Raw genomic sequence first — 23235 nt, 5'->3', positions numbered from 1 at the left:
ACATCAGCTGCTGTGACACAAAACATTTCAAACCCCAATTTGATTCTTGGATATTACTCTTAGCAGAAGAAAAGGAAAACCACTACTTTCCAAATTGTAGAAGTAAGAGGCCAGTTTCCATTCTTTTCGAACAGAACCAGCTTGGCTTTTGTGCTCACTGAAGCAGCCCTACAGGGAGGTCTGCGGCTGACAAAGCTCCAGTCTCTGGGCCCAGCAGGCCCCAACAACAGTGGGGGACCATCACATGTGTGATAACAGAAAAGAAAAGGGACGGAAGCGGGGAGGGAGACGTGATCCAGCTCTGAAGGCAGGGCAAGAGCAGGAGCAAAGTGCTAAGAGGCTGGGGTGCCAGTCACTGAAAATTTAGGTCAGTACGACAGCGAGGAAATAAGGCAACATCTCTCTTTAAGTTGGCATGTCTGCTTCCCACCAGCCGCTCTGATTTCACACACCCCAGGCCAGATGGCGGCCTCCTCCCCTACCACCCCCTACTCCAACCGCTGACCGGGAGACGGGAAGCCAGATGCTGAAAACTGGGGGAGCCCAGGCTCAGCCTCATCTGTCCGCAGTTTCGCCGGACTTGGCCTCAGTCTCCCCACCTGTAAAGCGGGCGGCGGGTGGGAGGCGCTGACAATTCTTCGGGCCCCTTCTCCAGGTGGATGGAGGTCTGAGCCGGGCGCTGTCCGTCTCGGCCTCGGCCTCGGCTGTGCCAGAGTTGCCTCCATTCGCATCCTGACCGACTCCCCACGCCCCGCCCCCGCTCCTGCCGCCGCCTCGGTCCCCCACCCGGGTCTCCGCTCCCGCAGCCTCACCCTCCTCCGACAGGTAGCGCAGGTCGTAGAACTCCCCGGCGAAGGTGCCGTAGGAGGAGTCGTGGCGCGGCACCGCCTCGTCGGCAGCCGCGTCCCCCCGCGCGCGGCCCCGGGGTCCCCGGCCCCCCGGGCCCGCGCCGTCGTCCGCGGGGCTGGCTGTGCAGGCGGCGGGCCCGGCCAGCAGCAGGCAGAGCAACGCCGCCCAGGCCCCCGGGCGCTGCCGGGGCGGCCCCGCCATCGCTGCGCACCGATCCCGCAGCCAGGCCGCTCGGGCCGCAGCGGGGGCGCCGCGGGCGCCAGCACGCGCCCGCCGGTCCCCCGCCCGCAGCCCGCGCAACCGCGCAGCCGCCGCGCCCGCCGCCTCCCCGCCCGGCTCTGCGCATCCTCGCTGCGGCCCGAAGTCTCCCCCTTCCTCCTAGCATCTTCTCCTCCTGTCCCCGACTCTCCTTCTGAGCCGCTTCCCTTCCTCCGTCCTTTCTCCCATTTCTACCCCGTCCCTCCCGGAGTCTCGGACAGACCACCCAGCTTTGGCTCTCCTAGACTCTTGCTACTCAGAACGTGGTCCGCGGACCAGCAGCATCGACCTCCGCTGAGAGCTTCTTAGCATCACTAATCTCAGGACTCCAGGCAGACACATAAATCAGGATCTGCATTTAACCCAGATCCCTGGGAGACCCCAATACACGTTCAAATTGAAGAAGTGCTGTCCTGGAGGGTTTACCTTGCACACACCCTGGTAGAATTGCTGCCTTCCCCTGCCTTGTGCCAGCACTTTTTGGAAGCACTTACTATACCCGTTATTTCTTGGGATCATCACAGAAGGAAGTTGAAATAGCAAGATCCCCACTATATAGATAGGTAAACTGAGATGCCTAGAGCCAGCGGGAAACTAGAACGCAGCTCTTTGGACTCGATTCATCTGCTTCCTCTCCAGACTTTTGGAGTGTGCAATCGGCAGCGGCTGCCAGTGCCCTTGCATAACCCGCCCTCTTCAAAACCAGGCAACCGGTTCCCTGCTTCCCCACAGCCAGCACGCAGCAGGCCGGGACCGTGTCTGATGGCCATGCTGAATCCTCAGCTTTCTCACATTCATTCCTGTCACTTGCGGTTCACTTTTGGTTGTTTACTCAGCCATCCATTTAGTCACAACAAACACTTACTACATGCCAGGCCCCGTAGTTCTTTTCTAATGACGGTTTTGGAGTGATAACACATTCAAACTGCTAAGCTGTTTTCTACTAGAAAACATGGACACAATTCTGTTTATGCTGGATTTGCAGAGCCAGCATTTTAGCCTCCTTCTTTTATTTCTTTTTATTTTGTTTTATTGCATAAACAAAATTAATTATAGAGGCAGAAAAGCATAGAGGTTCCAAATGCAGGCCCAGAAGTCAGACTGTGTAGGGTGGTGACCAGTAACCTTCCTGATGGCAGTGAAAATTAGGTAACACGATAGAGGGAAGGATCCATAGCGTTCAATGCTATAAAGTCATGAATGAATATGCATAAGATTATGTAATACAAATATTCAAAAGGAAACTAGTATCTCAACCCTGTTTGGCCCAGGGTGATGAGAGAGGATACTGCTGTCCACATAGTGAGTAGTGTTGTGCCAGCCAGAGGTCACGTGTTTGCTATTGGGTACCAACTGAACCCGATGGTGGGTTGTCCAATTGGAGTTTAAACATGTTTATCCTTGGGGCCAGCCAGGGTACAGCAGTTAAATTAGCACATTCAGCTTCAGAGGCCCAGGGTTCACCAGTTTGGATCCCAGGTGCAGACATGGCACCGCTTGGCAAGCCATGCTGTGGTAGGCGTCCCACACATAAAGTAGAGGAAGATGGGCACAGATGTTAGCTCAGGGCCAGTCTTCCTCAGCAAAAAGAGGAGGATGGGCAGCAGATGTTAGCTCAGGGCTAATCTTCCTCAAAAAAAAAAAAAAAAACACATGTTTATCCTGACAGCTGAATCAAGTGTAATTCATGAAAACCTTGGGCTTCACTAGGTCTCCTGATATACCAGTTGTTGCAAGAAATAGATCAGATTTATTGCTTGAAGAAGGTAAAATGAACTATAATTACTTAAAAATAAAAACAAAGACACTTCTGCCCCAAAAAACATAGCTTTGCAATGCATAAAATTCTAAAATTCCAAAAAGCCAATTGATTGATTATAGTGTAATCCTTCAACAAAAAAACACTTATTCTTAAAAATTAAATTCTTTTCTTCTCTTCCTCTTCACCAGGAAAGGTATGGTCGGTTTTAAATGGACCAACGTTTAGACAAAAAAGAGAAGCATGGGACTTCAGACTTCAGTTGATTCTCTGCTTTGGGAATCCAAGCTGTCACCTATTTATTTTTTATTCCCACTTCAATTACTACAATTAACGGTGATGGTGCCAGATAGAAGGCAAAGGAAAACCAAGTCATTCTTCTCCAGGTAAATTGGTCTGAGAAAACCATGTGGGCTTTTTTTCCTCTGCAGAGGATGTGAGAGGAGTGTGGGGGGATGGGGTTGTTGGAGGAGGGTTTGCAACCACAGCCTAAATGAGGCTTGCAGGTAATCTGTGGATTTCTATGATCTACCCATGATCAGGGATCTGGGGTCCGTGGACTGAAAGGGGGCCATAGTGGGCTTCAGGGATGGTGTGAGGATCCTATGTGAGTGTTGGAATAATGTTATGTTGCATGGATTTTTCTAGGGAGAATACCCACAGCTTTCCTGGGTCACTCAAAGTCTGCATGCCTCCCCAGGGCCTCTGAGCCTTCTCTGGTTTCCAATTCCTTACTGACTTGGCTGCTTCCTTTCATGGGGTTCTCTCCCAGCCATTTAAGTTACCTTTTGGGATTTTCGTATTCTTTGTGTTTTCTCACCAGATTTGAGCCCTAGAGAGAGACCTGTTCCCCCCTCAGCACATATCTCCCTCTATGTTGCATCACAGGTTTTGCAGACACCCTCGGCTCCCCAGCGATGTGAATACACAGAGCGGCCAAGAAATACTGTGGTTTCCTCTTTCGTGTACATTTTTAGGGGAGGAATTTTCCCTGAACATTCTGAGACCACTGGCTGAAGAAGAGCTGGCTATTCAAACAAGAACTTAGAAATGAACCTGAGTTTAATTTCATTTTCATTTTTAAAACAAAGACAGCACTTTTATTTTCTCTTCTCATCAAAACCATTTCTCTAAACAACTTTTTACTGTTTATAAAAAACTCCCCCGAATCAGTGATGGATCTCCATATCTGACCAGTAACAGATTTGCCCCTGCTTCCAACTGGCTAGTGTGTGTGGTTTTTCACTTTTGATTACTTAAGAAATAAAACCTGTGATCTTGGCAGCTCTTAAAAAAGTTAAACCCAGAGTTGCCACATGACCCAGCTATTCCCAGCTCCCAAGAGAACTGAAAACATTTGTTCACACAGAAATTTGTACACGAATGTTCATATTATACATAATAGCCCCAAAGTGGAAGCAACCCAAATGTCTATCAACTGATGAATGGATAAACAAAATGCGGTATATCCATACAATTGTTTGTTATTCAGCCATAAAAAGGAATGAAGTGTTGATGTATAATACAACACGGATGAACCTTGAAAACATCGTGTTAAGTGAAAGAAGCCAGTCACAAAGGACCACATATTGTCTGATTCCATTTATATGAAAAGTCCAGAATAGGCAAATCCATAGACAAAAAGCCAGAAACAGAAAGTAAATTAGGGGTTGCTAGGGGATACTGGGAGGGGAGGCTCGGTAGTGACTGTAACTGTGGAGTTTCTGGAATGATGGAAATGTTCGGGGATCAGATAGTGGTGATGTTTGCACAATATTATGAATATACTAAAAACCGCTTAATTGTACACTTTAAAATGATTAAAAACGTGCATTTTATTTCAATTGCTTTAAAAGTTATGATCTTTGAGATGGTGAAGGAAAGATAAAGATGATATCAGAACATTCTTATGCTATTTTGGGCATGTAAAATTTCGAGTGCATTCAGCTGGGATCTGCTGAATGCTCCAGGACCTAGTTTTTAACCTCTTCGAACATAAGGCTCTCCTCTGCAGTCTACAGTCCACAAACCCTGTGGGTTGCAGGATTTCCAGGCCCCTTGCGCTATCCGCCCCCCCTCCGCCCCCAGGAGTCTGGCCCACTGTTTGGAATCCTTGCTCTAGAATGATTATGTCAGCAAGCTGATTTTTCCCCCTGGACATAAGATGTGTGTTGTGTGACCATATGGTGCTGTTGTTTTGGTTTCAAGTTTCTATAAAAAAGGTGAAGTGATTGTACCAATTCATTTTTGTCCTTATGAATCCACCGGACACAATGTCATCTCCTTGGGTCACCATGCCAAGGACCGATCATACATTAAAGTAGGCAAATAACCAGGACAACTACAGAAACAGTGGAATCCTCTTGATTTTTACTGGTTCGAGTTGAGCTGCCAAAGGTACTGGGTTTTCATATACAGTAACAGCTGATTTGTTTGTGATCAGACTTTAGTGACATCAACCTTCTGATGCATCTGTGAACCCAGGGGGACATGGGGAAGAAGCAGGAGGCTCAGAGCCTCCTAAAAATAGCGGCCAAGAAGCCCATGCATCCCTCCTTAGAAGCAAAACCAACTGGACACTGTGCAACACTGGATTCCTGGCTGCCCCAAGAAAACCTCAGTACTGCCCTGGAGGTTCCCATTGGAGAGCAGGTGGTGGAGAGCAGACGACTCAGAAAGTAGGTTAGAAGAGGGAGGTGCTGGAATGCCAAGAGGTGACCACCCCAGACACAGCTATCTGCCCCGTATTGTACAGGGACACATTTTGTATTGTGTGCATGAGATAAAGAACGGCTAAAGCTGTTTTACAAGTACAGCAGGGGTCATGTAGAATAGGGGTCAGAGGTCCCAAACACCACAATTGCCCCAGATGGCTTCACCGTCAGACCAGACAACAGTAAAACCCATCCATGAGAATAACACGATAGTCTGTGAAAAGCGAAGTCAAGCCTCGCACATTTCGCTAGCTCCGGATGACATCACTGCACAACACCAAGGTACAAGAGGGGCTGATGTTTATAATGATGAGCATGACTCATCAAGAAAGCTTATATACTCTCCGGTCTATTCTGTTTACTAAGGCAGGGAAGTGTGTAACACACTTTAGAAAGATTTCCCTCGAAAAAATATTAAAATTTTAAAGATTCAGCACTTAAAGGGTTAATCCTCTGTTATCTGAATATTTGCTTACATACCTCATTTTACAACAATGCTAGTAAATGAGGCTTTACTCTTTTTTTTTTTTAATAATCATTAGTATCAAATTATTGGCACCATTCAGTTTTCAGGATAGGGACAGGAGAGCAAACTATACAATACAACATAAAAATACAGTTCTGATACAAATATACGAGATCAATTCCACTTAACAAGTGGTCATAAGAAATGGATGGACGTTTTACACACAAGGAAATACAGCTAGTAAATCATCACATGGAAAAGTGCTCAGCCTTGGTAGCAACTAATGAAGTAAAACAATCTTTCAAGAACAACTATACACACCTATTAAACTAGCAAAAATAAATAAAAACGGCAAAACCCAATACTGGCAGAGCTATTGGTAAATAGAAATGCTTATACATTGCTGGTGGCATCATAAATTGTAGAGGGTATTCAAGCATTCAGAGGGGGTGGGGGGTTGAACTAGATGACCTTTAAGGTCCTTCCAGCCCAGAGACTGGATCTTTCTAGAAAGCAATCCCGCAATATGAAACAAGAGCTATAAAATACTTCATGCTCTTTGACCTTGTAATCCCTCTTTGGAGATATTCCCAAGGGAAGAATCCAAAGGAAGGATCATTTTTTTTTTACAAAGACATTCATAGCAGCACTATTTATAAGAGTGAAAAATTGGATGTAACTCAAATATCTATTAATGGGGAGAAGTGAGGTTAACCATGTTACTTGGACATAAAGACATTCAAATTGATGAGAGCAGGATCTGTGTTGAAAAGAGGAGATATGTGTTAGGTGGAGAAATACAACCAAAGAGTATGTACACACTGATCATAGCTACGTAAAAATGTGTGCACATTCATTTAGAAAGCTTGGGAAATCATTTAGAGGGCTAATTTGTGGTTAGGGGGTTCCTTGATTCCTGCAAAGTTTTTCAAGTGCATAATAAAAATTTAAAAACACATTTCTTGAAACTATATAAAAAGAGAGCAAAGTTTCTTCTGGTCAAGATTCTATCAACAGGACATGAACTGATCAACTTTAGAAATAATTTTCCTTTATGGAACGCCAAAATGAATCCTGATATTGAATCATCTTAATCTCGTAAGAATTTTTAGACAGTTTAAACTATAATTTCCTACTTTGGATTCAATGATAAATTCTATGTATCCCAAATAATATGGTATCCAACAAATTCACAAGTTAAATCATATTTCAGATTAAGCCGAAGTATCTTCAGTCTTGATAATCGCAACTTTTTTTTTAGTTCATCTACTCATGTCAGAATAAAAATGAATGTTAAAGACTTTATAAGATCTGTGTATTTACCAGTGTAAATGAAAAACCAGCAGTAAAGAATTATTCTCTCGTTAAAAATGACTCTTTAACAAACAGTCAAAGCTTGGTGCAAGTTTCGGTCATACAAAATCACATGGTTGAGATTGATCGCAAAGGATTCCACGGTATGTTAACCCCTGTGGTTACTGATACATACGCACAGGTACTTCTGAAAAGGAATCCCCGTTTTCCCATCTTTCTTCTCTTAGGCTTAGCAAATCCTGTCTCAACTACATTGAGTAGTAGAAAAACTCTAATACTCAGGAGACATAAAATAACTTTTCCAATAAAAGTCAAGCCAGAAGTTGGCCTCAACCACCCACGGAGACCTGGGCGAACGGAGCACACATTTGTATGTTGTGCTAGAGTGAGCACACGAAGCCCAAAGAATGAGAACGGACAGAAGGCACCATGCCATCCTCCAGGCAACACGGACAGAATGTCACAGTTCGGTCATCAACAGTCTTTTCATCATTTTCTCTCTCTCCAGTTCCTGCCGGAGCGTCTCTGCACTGAAAAAGAGTAGGTGACAAAATAGTGAGATAAACCCTCAAAAATTGCAAAAGCAGACTCAGCTTAAGTGTCATCTCCCAGATTCTTTCTTGATCTCAGTTCTTGACTTTCTCTTTCCGGTTCCTTAAGGACCCTTACATTTGCTAGCACTGCAATGACCTGAAATTGTCCAGCTGTCTGTTGGTTTCCTCCACTAGACTGAGAGCTCCTCATCAGGGGACTGGCGATATATGTATATGTCATTCATCTCTGAAACCGCAGAGCCTAGCACAGGATCTGGTGCATAGCAACCTCTCAGGAATGGTCTTTGGAATGAGTGAGAAGATGTCTAGGGGTTAGATTTCTTTAAATCGTGCTTTAAATTGGTTTCATACGTACCTTCTCCCAGAGTTCCCTCCTATGTTTTAATAAATAAAATTGAATGAAAGAAAATTGACTGCTTTAACAGGTTGTATCTGACTTCTTGGCCCTAAGGCTCAGTTGCCTATCTCCACTGTTTAGACACACACACACACACACACACACACACACACACACACACACACACACACGGGAAGTACACATCTTTAAAAGCACAATCGAGTTTTTAAATAATCTCATTCAGGGTAGAAAATCAACAAGGCCAACAAGGCTGTACACAAACTGACCCCAACCTGCACCTTCATGGGCCTCCTCTGCTGTCATTCGCTCTGCTCTGACCACACCAGCCCCCTCGTTCTTTCTTAACCACACCAGGCACACTCCACCTCAGAAGCCTTAGCACTGGCTGTTCCTTCTGGCTAGTATACTCTTTTCCCAAATATCCACAACTTGCCCCCTCACCACCTTCGGGTTTCTGCTTAAAGGCAACCTCAGGAAAGCCAGCCCAGCGTGCCCTGTTGCCTTCATGGTTTTATTTTTCTCCCTAGCGCTTGTCACTGTCACACACACACACCACACACAGACACACACTCATTTAATGTCTGTCTCCCCTCCCCCAACATTAAATCGTAAACTCCGTACAGGAAGGACTTTTATCTGTTTCTTCACTGAACATCCCCAGCACCTAGGATACTGTCTATAGCCTTTGAAGACATTTCAATAAGTTCTTACAGAAAAAATGAGTGAAGGAATGAATAAGAGGGTTGTGAATGTCCCAAACACCATGAATCTAGAGCCTGTGCCTGGTCTCCCTGTCGCCAGAGTTACCCGCCAGTACCTGCTGGTCTGACCCACCTGGCTGCCAGAGAGACAGGCTTGCGAGGGGTGTAGATGGTCTGCACGGTGGAGACGGTCTCTGTCAAAGGCCTCAGGGTCGCTGCTGGAATCAGCGGGGAAGACTGGCCAGGACAGCACTGTAATTTACCGTCTCTAAAGTCTGCCTGGAGAGGAGACGGAAGAGAGGAAATCAATCTCAATTTGGGTTCCATTTTCACACTGTCGCGGCTCCCGAAGCCTTACCATACAGTTCCTGTTATTTTTTAATAATAGCGAAAATCAATTGCCATTTGTTAAATCACTGTACTTTGTGCCAGACACTATGCTAAAAGCACTTTCCATACCTTACCTTTCGACAATCCTTTAAGGCAGAGATCATATTTCATCACAACTTAGACGCCATCAATTGTAAGATGCACCTTTTTTTTGCAAGTGCCACATAGAAAGAAAAATGTGGCCATTCAAACTTTGCCACGCCCACTATTGTAATGAACATTCTGATTTCAGAAATTTTAAAAGGTGAAAAACACATGTCTTAGAACTGATTTTATGGAAAAGGAAAGTGAGGCTCAGAGAGGTTAAGTAATCTTCCCAAAGTCACACAGTAAGTATTAAGAAACAGTACTTAGAATCAGGATTAGCTGACTCCATAAGTGGTGTCTTTCAGCACTATAGCAGTGGTTCCCAAAGTATGGTCCCCAGACTAGCAGCATCAGCATTATCCTTTTTTTTTTTTTTAAAGATTGGCACCTGGGCTAACATCTGCTGCCAATCTTCTTTTTTTCTTCTTCTTCTCTCCAAAGCCCCCCAGTACATAGTTGTATTTTCTAGTTGTAGGTCCTTCTGGCTCTGCTCTGTGGGACGCCACCTCAGCTTGGCTTGATGAGCAGTGCTAGGTCTGCACCCAGGATTCGAACTGGCAAAACCCTGGGCCCCCAAAGCAGAGCCCATGAACTTAACCACTCGGCCACAGGACTGGCCCCAGTGTTATCCTGAAACTTGGTAAAAATGCAAATTCTCAGGCTCCATCCAAAACCTTTGGAACCAGAATGTCTGGGAATGAAATGCAGCAAACTGTGTTTTTTATGAGACCTCCAGATGATTCTGATACACAGTAAAGTTTGAGAACTACTGGTCTAGGATATTCTGCCCCATTTAGAGAGGATAATTTATTGTCGTTTTCATTACAAAGCAAGATATGCTTATTACTTTTACACAGAAAACTTAAAAGATCACTAAAAGTAAATAAATGAAGAAATTCCATAATCCCTTACTGTTGTTGTCAGTATATTTCCTCACAATATTTTTTCTATGCATACTTTTTGTTTTACATCCTTTTGATACCAGCTATATATTTTATAATTTGATTTGTTATGCTAGTACCTGGCTCTAAACTTGGAGATTTTTATCACATGGCTTTCTAAAGAAGAGGCTTTGATCATCAAATGAGCAGTGTATTCTTAGCAATAGACAGAAGATGAGCTGTCCCTCCAGGGGAAACATGGAAAACCACTGAAAATACCAAGTACAGTTGTAGTTCTGTGAGGGTGTATCCGGCTTGAGCAATGGGACGAGGTTTAGCTTTGAGGCGTCCTGAAAGGCTCTTGCTGAGAAATGCAAGCCCCTGTTTGTTTGACACCTGTCTCCAGAGAGAGAACTGACCCGCCCTGGGATGGAGCGATGCCCAAGAATTGAGCAGGGGCGGCCCGCAGTTCTATGTGATGTTTGCATGTGATGCACAGCACATGATGTTTGCACAAAGAGCCTTCACAAATGCTGGGCTGTAGCAGCCGCTTGTGTGGTTCCCCAGATAATTCTGGCTCATCCCATTCCAGGCACGTGGTAGAGATTTGCACTTCCTCACCCACTTTGAAGTTAGGCATGGCCATGCGCCTCGCTTTGCTGCCATGTTTCATCTCCCTTGAAAGATTTAAGAGCCAGTTGGTGATTTATCAGCTCTCTTTCCCCACTGCCACTGTGACTAGCAATGTTCCAGAGGGCAGCTGCTCCATTAGCCTGAGTCCCAGAAAGAGGACAATGCAGAGCAGAGCCCTCAGCCTACCTGTGACAGACACGCAGCGCGAGTAGGAAATTCAATTTGTCATTTTAAAGCATGACGTAGCCCATCCGTCCCAACCCAGGAGTGGGGGAAGAAGTTATTTCGTTGCTTCAGTGAAGTGGGTGGAGGTTGGACTTTCGATGTCATTTTTGATTCTTTTTGGAAAAAGAGGGAAATATGGCATGAAGGTGATGGTGAGTAAAAGGGCCTTTGCATGACTCAAGGCAGTGGCACCAAACTGTGCTAGCAGGCATTGTATTCTTCCCCACCATGTACTCAAGGCGAAAAAAAAAGGCAGCTTCACTTAAGAATGACCTTGGGGAGCAGCGAAAATTACTGATATTAAATCTTAACCCTGAGTACTCGTCTTTTTAATACTTGTCGAATGAAGAAATGAATGAATGAGTGAATGAACTTTTGCCAGAACAGAGCAGATAACAAAAGGACAGACCCAGGCTAGGAAGAAGAACTCAGGACAGAAGTCTGCCCAGCACCAGCCGGGGGCTCTCACGCTAGGTGGACCAAGGCCCTCGGCTGAGCATCAAGCGAGGACCCAGATAACAGGCCTGAATGCAAGGCAGAAACTGGTCTTAGGATGAAGCAAGGAGCGCCGTTGTTGAAACCAGGCCCAAGGTCAATGCTCCATCAATTATCAGACCAATTTTGGGCACTGTTCCCTGGAGCTACTAAACTCCCCCGTGACTGTGGCCGGGACAGGTCTGGAGGCCTGTGGAGAGGACTCCCCTGCAGCAAGGTCACGTGTCTTGACCTTGGTGGGGAGGAGAAGAGAACATGACATACAGAGGTGAGAAAATTAGGAGGCTGAAGCCCATGAATTTGGCGTCCCTTACCACCCAGCTGTTGGTAACTCCCCAATTGTTATCTCCAATCCAGCCCTCTCTGCTGAGTTACAGACTCGGATAGTCAACTGCCCATGCATCGTTTCCACCTGGATGTGTCCAAGGCATTTCTAACACATCATCACCAGAAGCAAACTCATTATCCTTCCCAATCCAGTCTTCTTTCAGAATTCCTTAACTCAGTGAATGGACCCACATTTTGCAAGTCAGAAATCTGGGAGTCATTTTTGACCCTGCCTCTCTCATCCAATCCAATTTCTTTCCAACCTCCTAAATATCTTCCCCATCTGTGCACTTTTCTTCAACTCCACCATCAAAACCCAGACATCTGGGTCAAGCTCTCTGCCCTCTCTCCTTTGAACTGCTGTCCTAGATTTCCAGACTACTGTCCTGAATCCACTCTGCTGGACCCAACAGTCCTCCCACTGCTGTCACCGGGATCATTTCCAATGCACCTGCCCTGTCACCGCCTTTCAAAGTCTTCCCCTTGCTCTTAGGATACAGATCAGAATCCCTACTGTGGCCTCCAAGGCTGAGCACAGTTTTGTCCTATGATATTCCCCTGCCTTCCTCCCCTTCCTCCTCTCGTGCCCCAGTCCCTTGCTCTCTGCGTTCTAGTCCCACTGGCTTTCATTTCAGTCCCTTTTCATTTCATCCCAGGACTCTGGTTCACGCTGTTCTTCCTGCCCACTCCAACTGCCTTCCAGCCACTCTTGCCCAGTTCTTAAAAGCCCGAGCGTGGTTTCTGACATTGGCTTCCTGTTCCATCTCGGCCCCCAGCTTTTCAGGAAGGGCTTCCCTGGGTGTCTCATGGTACTGCCAAGGCTGGGCAGGAGGCCAGAGGGCCCGCCATGGCCTCCTGAGGGAAGTAGAGCCAGAGCTTCAGCTGCGGCGCTGTGCCCAGCAAACTGCAGAGGTGGGACGAACGTTGGGGCAGTAGCATTTAACAGCCTGGCGCAGGCCCTGTGTCTCTGCCCTCTGGTTCTTAAGAGGCAGGTGCTAAAAGCATCTCATGACCCTCAAATTGGATTGCTCTAGGAACCTATTTCTGCCTCTGCCTGGACTGCTGGACAGCTTCCCATCTCTGTTTGTCCTCTGAAATCTGAATCAGCCACCACCCATTCCCTCCCTCTCCATGTGGCTGAAGTCACTTCAGGTAGTGACTGTCATCCAGCTTATGAGACTGCACTTAGAGCTGTCCCTAGGCCACCTCGTGGATCAGATCCTCCAGATTGGCCAGAAATCCTTAGGAAGGAGCCTCAAGGATCACTTAGTTCTAGGAATTGTAAACCCTGATCCCTAAAAGGAGGAGAGGGTGAGAGGAAAGAGGAGGAATGCTGAACTCCCCACTTCGGCTCCATTCGGCTTCCGCAGAAGCTTTCATTTAAAGAAAAGAGTTGAGCAGCTGAAAAGAAGCCTGAAAATCACCAAACTCTCTCATTTTGCAGATAAGGCAACTACCACATTAAAATGTTTAAAACCATTTCAGCCATTTGCAGAGTTGAAGTAGGCTGCCCAGCCACACAGACAGGTGGTAACAGGGTGCCGGTTGTCACGACGACTTGCTGTTGTTAATTACACCACCTGCCTCTCCAGCCTTGAGAAATAGCAACTGCACTTGACATTTGTGGGATGGTCTGTGGTTGGTAAAGTACTTTCAAGTTCTGGATCCCTGTTGATTCTTGCCCCAACCAGATAAAAGGAGGATATCCTTATAATTGTTTCCTCTTTAAATAAGAGGAGACTGATGTTCAGAGTGGTAAAGTGACTTACTTAAGATCACATCATTTTCAAGATGCAGATCCGATCCAAAAGAATCAAAAACAGGGACTCAAACAAACACGTGTATACACATGTTCACAGCAGCATTATTTACAATAGCCAGAAGGTGGAAACAACCCAAATACCCATCAATGAATGAATGGATCAACAAATTGCAGTATAGATGTATGATGAAATACTGTTCCGCCATAAAAAGAAATGAATTACTGATACATGCTACAACATGCATGAGCCTCAGAAACACTGTGCTGAGTGAAAGAAGCCAGATACAAGTGGTCACATATTATAAGATTCCATTTATATGAAATATTCAAACTAGGTAAACCCACAGACACAGAAGGCAGGTTGGTGGCTGCCAGGGGCCAGAGGGAGGAGGGAAATGGGGTGTGACTGCTTAATGGGTACAGGGTTTCCTTGGGGGGTGATAAAGATGTTTTGGAATGAGATAGAGGTAGTAGTTGCACCACACCAAATGTGCTAAATGTCACTGAATTGTCACTTTAAAATGGTTAATTTTATGATGTATGAAGCTCACCTCCATCAAACAAAATAAAATAACTAAGATGCAGACCCCAAACCCTTCCCAACCTCACAGAGTTCCCAGTCATCAAAAGAAGCTGCTGACATTGCTGCCTGGCATTCCACAGAAAATCACGCCACACAGGAACAATGTCTTAAAACACAGATCGGTTTTCTGGATCTACTTACGGTAAACTGTGGCCCTGTAATGAAAGGATCAGGAAACGGGGTCACTGTATCAGCCGGGAATGTTTTTATCTTCAAAAAAGAGAAAGAGAAGAGTGTTACTTTTTTTTTAACTAATATTTTTATTCTTTCTCTATTGTGTTTTCCTAGGATTTCTGTTTTTCCATGCCTTCTTGCTGCTTTTATTTATTTATTTTTTGGTGAGGAAGATTGTCCCTGAGCTAACATCTGTGCCAACCTTCCTCTATTTTCTGTATGTAGGATGCTACCACAGCATGGCTTGATGAGCAGTGTGTAGGTTTGAACCCAGGATCCGAACCCACAAACCCTGGACTGCCAAAGCAGAGTACACGAACTTAACCACTATGCCGCCTGCTGGCTGGCTCCTAGAGTGTTACTTTTAGATTAGAAAACAAAGTTTGGAAATCTTTGGCAGGGCACTTTTAAAACAATTGTAGGATCCAGGGAACACACACAGAGCCTTCATTGCTTGTGAAAGGAAATACACAAAGGGTCCCTTGGGAGTGTTGCCTGGCTGTTGTATCTGTGCCCGTTGTACTGTAGGGCTGGGACTCAGCAGGAATGACAGGCTGGAGTCATATTTGTAGGGCACCGCACACTTACCTCGCCCTGGAACCCCTATCACTGGGTCTGCTTGGGCCTCCAAGGCATGCGGGGCCCTATGCATGGCCTGATCCACAAAAGGCCATGATCGAGGTGTATAATGAGGCAGGCCAGGGCTGCGGGGGGTGGCTGCTGACGGCCTCTGCAGCTGTGGGGAATGGACTTGAGGCTGCGAGAGGTCACATCCTGGGACACAGTCTATCACAGTGGATAGAGTATCAGGTGGCCCAGACTAATTAGGCCAGAAAGTATAACCTGTCTGTTCACTTCAGTTGTTGGGCTGCCTGTAAACTCTGATAATAGAGGAAAACCTCAGAAGAACCCATGTGAGCATGTGAGAATCCTACCACCGTGGCCTTTGGGAAGCGAAGGCAGGGTGACGGGAAGAGCCTAGTGTAGGGCGTAGTTGCAGTGCAGGGCTGGTCTGAAAGAGGGCGGATGCACCAGCATGATCAGGTAGCCGTGGGTGGCCAAAAAGAGCCTTTGCTTCCATTTCTTTCTTTCTGGTCATTTTGTCTTTGGCATCCTGGAGGCTTTGGGGAATGGGGGAAACTATTTCTTTAAGTCAGCCAAGAGGACTGCCAGCAGGCTCAGGGGCCTGATGACTCTGGCACTAGTTTTGTCTGCAGCCTCCAGGTGCAGAAACCGCCTGCACATCTGCTGGTGAACGCACAGGGTGCCACCTGCCACCAGAGGGCTGCAGCCGACAAGGCCACCCCTGCCCTTTGGCAATAGCCTTTGTGTCTCTCAGGGTCTTGCCTATAGACCCTGGAATAGCTACTTGAGGCCCTTGAGTCATTCTAATGGGGGGTAAGGTGGGCATGAGCAAGAACACATCAGACCAGACCAAGTCTTCTGAGGTTCTGAGTGAGTGGAGTAGGTCTCAACCCGACCGATCTGGGAATGACAATGTCCTTGCTATGTGCACTGAGATGTCCAGCCCAAGCCTGCACCACTTCCCCAAACTCTCTTCAGTCTCTTTAAACATCTCAAGATTCCCAGAGACTCAGGTGTCCACTTAGATTGCGGGTAGTGGCCACCTGGAGCACAGCAAGGGGAGGACTCTGGGGGAAGCCTTGTGGCACATTCTCCTCACGTGGCCTAATGGTTCGACACGGTATTCTGAGACCAACAGCAAAGTGAAAAGTAACGTACAGATGAGACTCTCAGACCATCATGAAGTAGAAGGGGGAAAGAGGCTGATTACTATATCAAAGAAACATGAAAGCTGGCAACTTCAAAGAATTATTTTACACCTGCTCTAAATAAGAAAAATATACTTGAACAGTTACATTCTGTGTTGCTCCACTGTGGCAGAGCATAGTCACTCTTTTTGTTTTTGTTTTTGAGGAAGATTAGCCCTGAGCTAACATCTGTGCCCATCTTCCTCTACTTTATATGTGGGCCACCTGCCACAGCATGGCTTGGTGAGCGGTGTGTAGGTCCGCGCCCAGGATCCGGGCTGGTGAACCCGGGGCCACCAAAGCGGAGCGTGTGAACTTAACTGCTACGCCACCAGGCTGGCCCCAATATTCACTCTTCTGATGGTGCTGTCACTTGGTGTAACCACTTTAGAAAGGGAACAAGCCCAAAGGCACAATATTGAACCCAGCAGAGTCTAGCCTGAGAAAATCAAATACCTGATGCAAAAACTATATGTGTTCCCTTGAATAGTGACAAACTGGAAACAAAGCACACGGCCTGCTGTAAAGAATCTGTTATGTAAATGGTGGACCATTCACTTGATGGAACACAAACAGTCATAGAATGCAGCAAGAACAAGAGAGAAACAACACAACATTAAAGTGAGAAGAGAAAAACAGGACATGATACAGATACTACGATTTAACGACGTAGAACTATGAATGAATATGAATAAATATTAGAAGGAAACATGCAAAAATGAAAAAAAGTTGTGCTAGGTTGGGATTATGGGCGATTCCTTTGAAGTCATCATGGAATACTCATATTGTGATCTGGATAAATAGCAGGAAAAGACAAGTTAAAAGTCTTTATATTCAATAGAAATGCAACTAAGATTTCATCTCTGAGAAAAGCATCTATGCTCATCAAAGCTCTAGGAAAACAAACTCTTCCTGGTTCTTGAGACCTAGAGACAAAAGGGCAGGACCACAGCCGCTTGTCCCAGATTGACCAGGGCGGGCTGGACTCCAAACTCTGCATCCATCCTGGAGGGAGAGCACCTGTCAGCCGGGCTCTTCTGGAGGTCTGGCGTTCGTGCACACCCACGGGGCCGCCGGCTGGTGGCTCCTGCCCGCCTCACCTCTCCTGGCCAGGCCCCTCTCCCTGCCAGGGTACCTACCAGCCTCGTTTTGATTGGAGGGTGCATGCAAACTCCAGTGGTCTCTTCCTTCATGGGGAGAGAGAGTGGAGGAGAACAGCGAGAGTGGGCACAGTGGGGGGCGCTGGCGGGCTCTGCCTGCTCACGAGGAGAGGAGAGAAGGGGAGGAGGAGGTGGTGAGAGGGGAGGAAGAGGAGGAGGAGATAAGGGAGGGGAAGGAGAGAAAGATAGCACAGTGCAAGACGGATCTGTCAACTTCAGACTGCTGGCAAGCCAGCCTCACGCGCAGCCTCCTTCCAGCCTCCGGCCAACTGGCTTCTAGTCCCTCCCGCCTCCCTCCTTTCTCCGCCTTCTCTCCTCTTCTCTGGCCCTCATCAGTCTTCTCACTATCTGAGCAGAACAATACATCAAAACCCCACTCCCGGGGCTGGCAGGTAGGGGCCATCTCCTGCGCCAGCTGCCCAGGACTGGCAGTGGCTTCCTGGCATGTTGTTGGGGATTCTGAAGCATTGCCCAAGTCAAGCCAGAAAGAAAGCTGTGATGAATTAGTGAGGTTGGCCATGGGGGCCATATGAGGAGTGGCTACACACTTAAGAGTGTTTGCCTTCTATGCCCAGTGCCTCCTGCACCCGCATTATGGTGTATAGGTGAGTAGTTGTCCAAAGAGAGCACCAGGAAAGAGACATATTAGCAAGGAGGGACACAGACTTTAAGTTTTAATCTGTCACGGCTCTTGATCTGTGTTCAGAAAACGTCCTGGCTCTGATCCCCCTCCCATACCTATGGGCCCAGGCCTTGGCGTCTCGTATTGGCACTAGGGTACTTTGCAGCTTAGCTGGAAGATACCAAGCATTGTGAGAAAATGCCATGTCACTTGGGATACCAGGTTCCCGCCCCAGCCCTTTATAGAGCCATGCACCCGGCAGAGATCCAACAGCTTGTGCTGGTGAGGATGAGGATGGTGAAGAGAGAATGCTCTGATGTTAGGAGAGGGGGCCACTGACGAGGTTAGTTTGGGTTTCAGGGAGGGACCATTCACTCCAGAAAATAAATACACACACCTTTTAGCTCGAGAGTTTCCTTAAGTAGTAGGTATGATTCTGCCATAACGAATCAAGTATAGCTTCCAGGTAAGTTTCATCAAAAAATGATCAAGAAAATGGCAAGTCTCTTTTCTGTTTCCAAACTGATCCACCTCCCTCCTCTTTACCACGGTGCAGTCCTGGACAATTTCCAAGGGGCTTTGACAACCATTTTCTCACAATGGCCTTCACAACAGCCTCATTTTACTATTCAAATTTGGGAGATGCAGAAATTGCATTTGCAAAGTTGAAAGCCATGCGTCTAGACTCTTTTGTTGATTGCTTCTAAACTCATTCTTCAGAAACAAGTGAGTCCATATTAGTCACCCGCAGTTAAGTTTCCCCAGCCTAGGTAAAGTCCCCCCACTGCTCTCTCTGGTCCTCGGGATAAATGCTATACTCCACAGGATGGTTTCTAAGGCTTGCGTGAACCTGGCTTCCGCCTGTCCTCCAGGTTCATTTCCCACCACTGCCCCAATGCATCGATGCCCCAACCAGACCAACTACACCAGGGACCCCAGAGCATGAGGTCTTTGCCTCTGCAGATAACAGCAGGCACTCAACATGTGCTTTTTGAAGAAGATAAAAGCTGGTATAAATGACCAAGAAACACAGACATACTGCGTAGAGGTCAAACGTGTACTGGCAACCAGTGTCTGAACGGAAGATTATAATGAATGACTTAAGCCTTTGCCCAGCATTGGACTTTCACAGTAAAGAAGTGTTGATCCATCCCACAAGCATTTCTGACCTTTCTAAATATGCATATGAGTGGATTTAAACAAAAGAACATTCCTGGGGCTCCCACACCCTTGGCTCTTAGTAAATGAACAAGAAATAACATTACACATGTAATAAGACACTCTTTTGAAATGTATATTTTTCTCCTGATATTTCCTTTCCTCCTTGGGTATTTCTACATTCAGGCTGCTAAGGTTCTACTTGGCTTTCTGAGTTTCAAAATCTGACTCTTTGGGGAACAGAAAGATTTTGGCATAGACAGATGATGATGAAAAGGTGTAAGCTTTCTTCAACATTCAGATGAGAATAGAGGTTGCCAGTTTGAGGATGGGGGGAAAAATCTGAGGGGAAGAGATGAGGGGTAGACACTAGTGAGACTGAGCAAAGGAGCCCTGGGCCCCTCATCCCTGGGCTGAGGCTGGGGAACAGGATGAAAGAGCAGAGAGGACCTGGGCCGTCTGTTCAGGTAGAGGAGGGGAGGTGGCAGGCCCCGGAGCAGGATGGCCGTGTGGTGCGTCTGGCAGACAGGAATTCACATCCCAGCAGGACAGCGATTCCCACCCACCCAGAAAGGGCACGAGAGCAGCAGAGAGTGTCCGAGATGTATCAGCAAACAGACGACATCACAAACTAAATCGACTTCCCTTTATCTTCTTGTGCCCCAAAGAACATGACTGAAACCCTAGGGAGACTGAGGAGGCCCCCCCGATCTGACTTGAGATTAAATGTTAGCCCTCCCGATGGAATGAGGTTCAAAGTAACAAAGTTAGTGAGACGAATGGAAACCCTGTTCCTCTGACACCCAACCCCGGGCCCGTTCTGTGCCCTACACAGTCTTCCTTTGGCCAGCCCAATCTCTTCCCTGACATGTCAACTCTTGACTAATGTTCCCTGACTGAGGAGAGACCTGGGTTCTGACCAGCTCTGCTTTGCAGCTGGGTGAGTGGTCCATGAAGTACAGGGATCAGGGAGGGACAAGCCCCAAAGAGAAAGCATTGGGAACACAGAAGGCATGGGTGTTTATGGTCTCTGTGAGCTGGAAAGGGAAGCTGGCACGACAGACCTGGAGTAGGGGGCGGGATTCTGCGTTCCTAGGTCAACATTATTGATCTGCAACTGTACCTTCCTTCCAACACCCCTCACTCGATCAACACCAACAGCTTCCGTGCACATGCTTACACTCACACCCCAAAGGGAGAACCAGATGGAGAGCAGGTGCTGTCCTCATCACTTGCCTTCCTCCCTCCCCACCCTCACCCCCCACCTCTCTCATCCCAGGCAGAAATCCCATCTGATCATTTAGTCTATGATGCAGATTCTGGGAATGAGTGGACAACAAAGCCACAGAGGTTGTAGAACTTAGACTGCGAAATTGAGCTACATAATAAAAGAGCCGGGGACTGGAGGAGAAAAGATTTGGAAAAAGGAGAAAAAAACACTAGGAGAGTGAAGCTGGAAAGAATGTTTTTGTGGAGAGGTTGAGGACGAAAGTCCTTGGGGTAGTGCAGGGTGAAGGGAATTAAGCAAAAAGAGATTCAAGAAGTGTTACCCAGAGCTGTGAATTTAATCTTCATTCATTATTTTGAAGGATGCCAGTTCAAGATTGAATCTTTTTATTATTCTCGGCTGTTTGGACTATGCTCCTTTGAAGTCACTCCACACAGAGACATTATTACAAGGGGCGAGAGTCATACGGGTTGAACTTGTTCCAATAGAGTCTTGGGGAAACGTTGTTGAATGAAAGCAAGAAAATTTGCCCCACTCCTGCCTCTCCAGCTCCCTGTCCTTCCAGCTCTGGCCCGAGGGACCAGGGCAGTGATGTGGCTTTAGGAGTCTCATCCAGTCCCAGACCCTAAGTCCAGTCTCTCTCTGGCTGTCCTCTGAGATACAGACGCCATGCCCCGCCACTACCCCAACAAAGAGTGCCGAGAGCGCTGCAGCTTGCATCTCTATGATGCTGGGAGCAGCAGACGGAGGAGCGGAGAGAAGAAGACCAGATACAGCGAGAAGCAGGCTGCCGGAGTCCCTCTTCCTCTCTGGGCCCATTCCGCACCCACAGAGACAGGACCCTGGAGTGCAGTAAGGTCAAAGACAATGATGCCAAGGAAAATCCAAAATGGAGTGGGCTCTCACCAAAGTACCAGCCCTCCAGCATACTTTCTGAGTGAATGCACACTCATGCCTCAAATCCACACAAGCAAGACGAAGGATGCTTCATCCTGAGAACATGCATTCACTGCCAACTTCAGCTGTGAAGTGGGGAGCCGTGCAGTACAAGGACCTCAGCTGTCCTGTGCCTGGGCGGTGCAGCACCCTGGATCCTGTACTGGACCCTGTCAGAGCAGCCTAGAGATGGAACCAGTGTCCTGGGGAGAAGGAATGAGCTCCCTGTTGCTGGAGGGGCACAAGGAGAGGCTGGACAGTCACTTGGCAGGCATTGGCACCCCAGATAGGAGGACCTCTGGGTCTCTGCCAGCTGCTTCCTTTCTAATCTCAGTCTGTTATGTTCACATAAAGAAAAGATGGGGCAATTAAACCTACAAGCTGGATTCACTACACAACGGTCTTTAAGGGAATCCCATCGCTCCCATCAAAGCCAAGATACATTTCTTTGTAAACTAATCCTAGTTCTCACATCCACCAGACCCTTTAATAAATACTCAGTATTTTGCTTCATGCTGTATCTTCTTCATAGAAGGCTTCAGTCTATTCCTCCATCTGGCAAACTCCTACTCATACTTAAAAACCCGAGCACCATGAAGTCTTCTTTTCCTAGTGCCCCCAGACAGGGTTAGGCACTGGGTCCCACAGCAGTGGTAGTTTACATAGACTCTCTTATGGCATTAATGGTAGCACGTTGCAGCAGCCTGGAAGTTGCTTAAGAGCCTAACTCAGGGAGATCTCTCTCCCGCTGGCTTCTATTCCTGCCAGGCCAAGTTCAGCACGGAACTTGGAGCTTAACTTTCTCCCCTTTGGCCTTCATCGGCCCTGTACCCTAGGAGTTCTCAGGTCCCCGTGAAAGATGCTGCCCTCTAGCTGGACTGGATGTCTTCAGATTGCTGCCCCAGCTTCCGTCTCCCACAACACGGCCTGCCTAGGAGTGAAGGCCTCAGTTAGGACCCTCAGTGGGATGCTGTGGTCCAGGTCACTTAATTTGCTGTCCCTTCCTCCATGCCCCTTGTTCTACTTTCCCATCTGGGGCATGCTTTAAACACAGACCTTCTTCTAGGCATTGCTCTTCTCCAAAGTGGCAAGTTCTCTAAGGAGGAGGCCGGATTTAGGCCAATTGGATGCAAAGAGGACCAGAGAAGGAGCCAGAACACGTGGGTTCCAGCCGCAGCTCAGTCCCTGGGTAATTACTGTAATTACCCCACTCTGGGACTCAGTTTCCCTCTCTGTGCAAAGGGGCGATGAGGTGATGAGGGAATGCCCTCTGTTTCTGGGTTATCCTATCTTGGCAATTTTTCTAACAAGGAGGTCATGAATAAGTCGGCTCCATTTATTCAAACACGGGAAGGGAGTAACTGAAGGCACCCAGAGGAGGGTGGCGCCCGCCCTCAGTTCTCAGCTGCTTATCCAGAGGCGCTGACTCAAAGCTCTCAGACTATACCAACTCTCCAGGCGACAAGCACAACTGTATAAATCACAAGTGAGGTCCTCGTGCCAGCTGAGGCAGGAGCCGAGATCACTCCTAAAGCCTGGGCAGCATTCTGCCTCAGTTGTCCCCTCTTGAGAGCCTTCCAGAAATTCTTCCCATCCACCACATCCTCCTCCAGCGAGCCAGTCCTGAACGACTCCCACTGCTGGCTTCTCCCTCAGCATCTTCTGCACCGCCCATCTGTCCATCACGGCCCTTTATCAACCTGACTCCGCTCCAGCCTCGAGCTGCCCTGCTCACTCCCAGAGCCGCACACAGTAGGCTCTCAGGAGATAGTTTTTGACTTGGCTCACATCCCACATTTGTGGACCATGATTTATGCTCCGGTACACTT

At 47.3% G+C, this 23235-nt stretch overlaps 2 protein-coding genes across 9 annotated transcripts in view; both read right to left on the bottom strand.

Moving 5' to 3' along the window:
* FRRS1L (ferric chelate reductase 1 like) overlaps positions 1-1124 on the bottom strand; it is a 29134-nt gene extending 28010 nt beyond the window's left edge. The window contains exon 1 of the mRNA XM_044779085.2: positions 813-1124. Within this exon, the coding sequence (XP_044635020.2) occupies positions 813-1050 (238 nt within the window). The 5' untranslated portion in view covers positions 1051-1124. The remainder of the gene's footprint in view (positions 1-812) is intronic.
* A 2824-nt stretch (positions 1125-3948) lies between these two features.
* EPB41L4B (erythrocyte membrane protein band 4.1 like 4B) overlaps positions 3949-23235 on the bottom strand; it is a 131757-nt gene continuing 112470 nt past the window's right edge. For 4 of the 8 annotated variants that reach the window (XM_070519058.1, XM_070519061.1, XM_070519060.1 and 1 more), the window contains exons 23-26: positions 17442-17558; positions 14498-14566; positions 9107-9252; positions 3949-7890 (exon numbers count right to left, since the gene is read on the bottom strand). In XM_070519058.1, coding sequence (XP_070375159.1) covers positions 7821-7890; positions 9107-9252; positions 14498-14566; positions 17442-17558 — 402 coding nt within the window. In that variant the 3' untranslated portion in view covers positions 3949-7820. The remainder of the gene's footprint in view (positions 7891-9106; positions 9253-14497; positions 14567-17441; positions 17559-23235) is intronic. The other 4 variants (XM_070519063.1, XM_070519065.1, XM_070519064.1 and 1 more) reach the window with 1 other exon arrangement.

The sequence above is a fragment of the Equus asinus genome, chromosome 10 (genome assembly GCF_041296235.1).
Source record: "Equus asinus isolate D_3611 breed Donkey chromosome 10, EquAss-T2T_v2, whole genome shotgun sequence".
Taxonomy (NCBI): domain Eukaryota; kingdom Metazoa; phylum Chordata; class Mammalia; order Perissodactyla; family Equidae; genus Equus; species Equus asinus.
The sequence above is the reverse complement of the archived record's forward strand: the minus strand, read 5'-3'. Positions and strand labels throughout refer to the sequence as shown.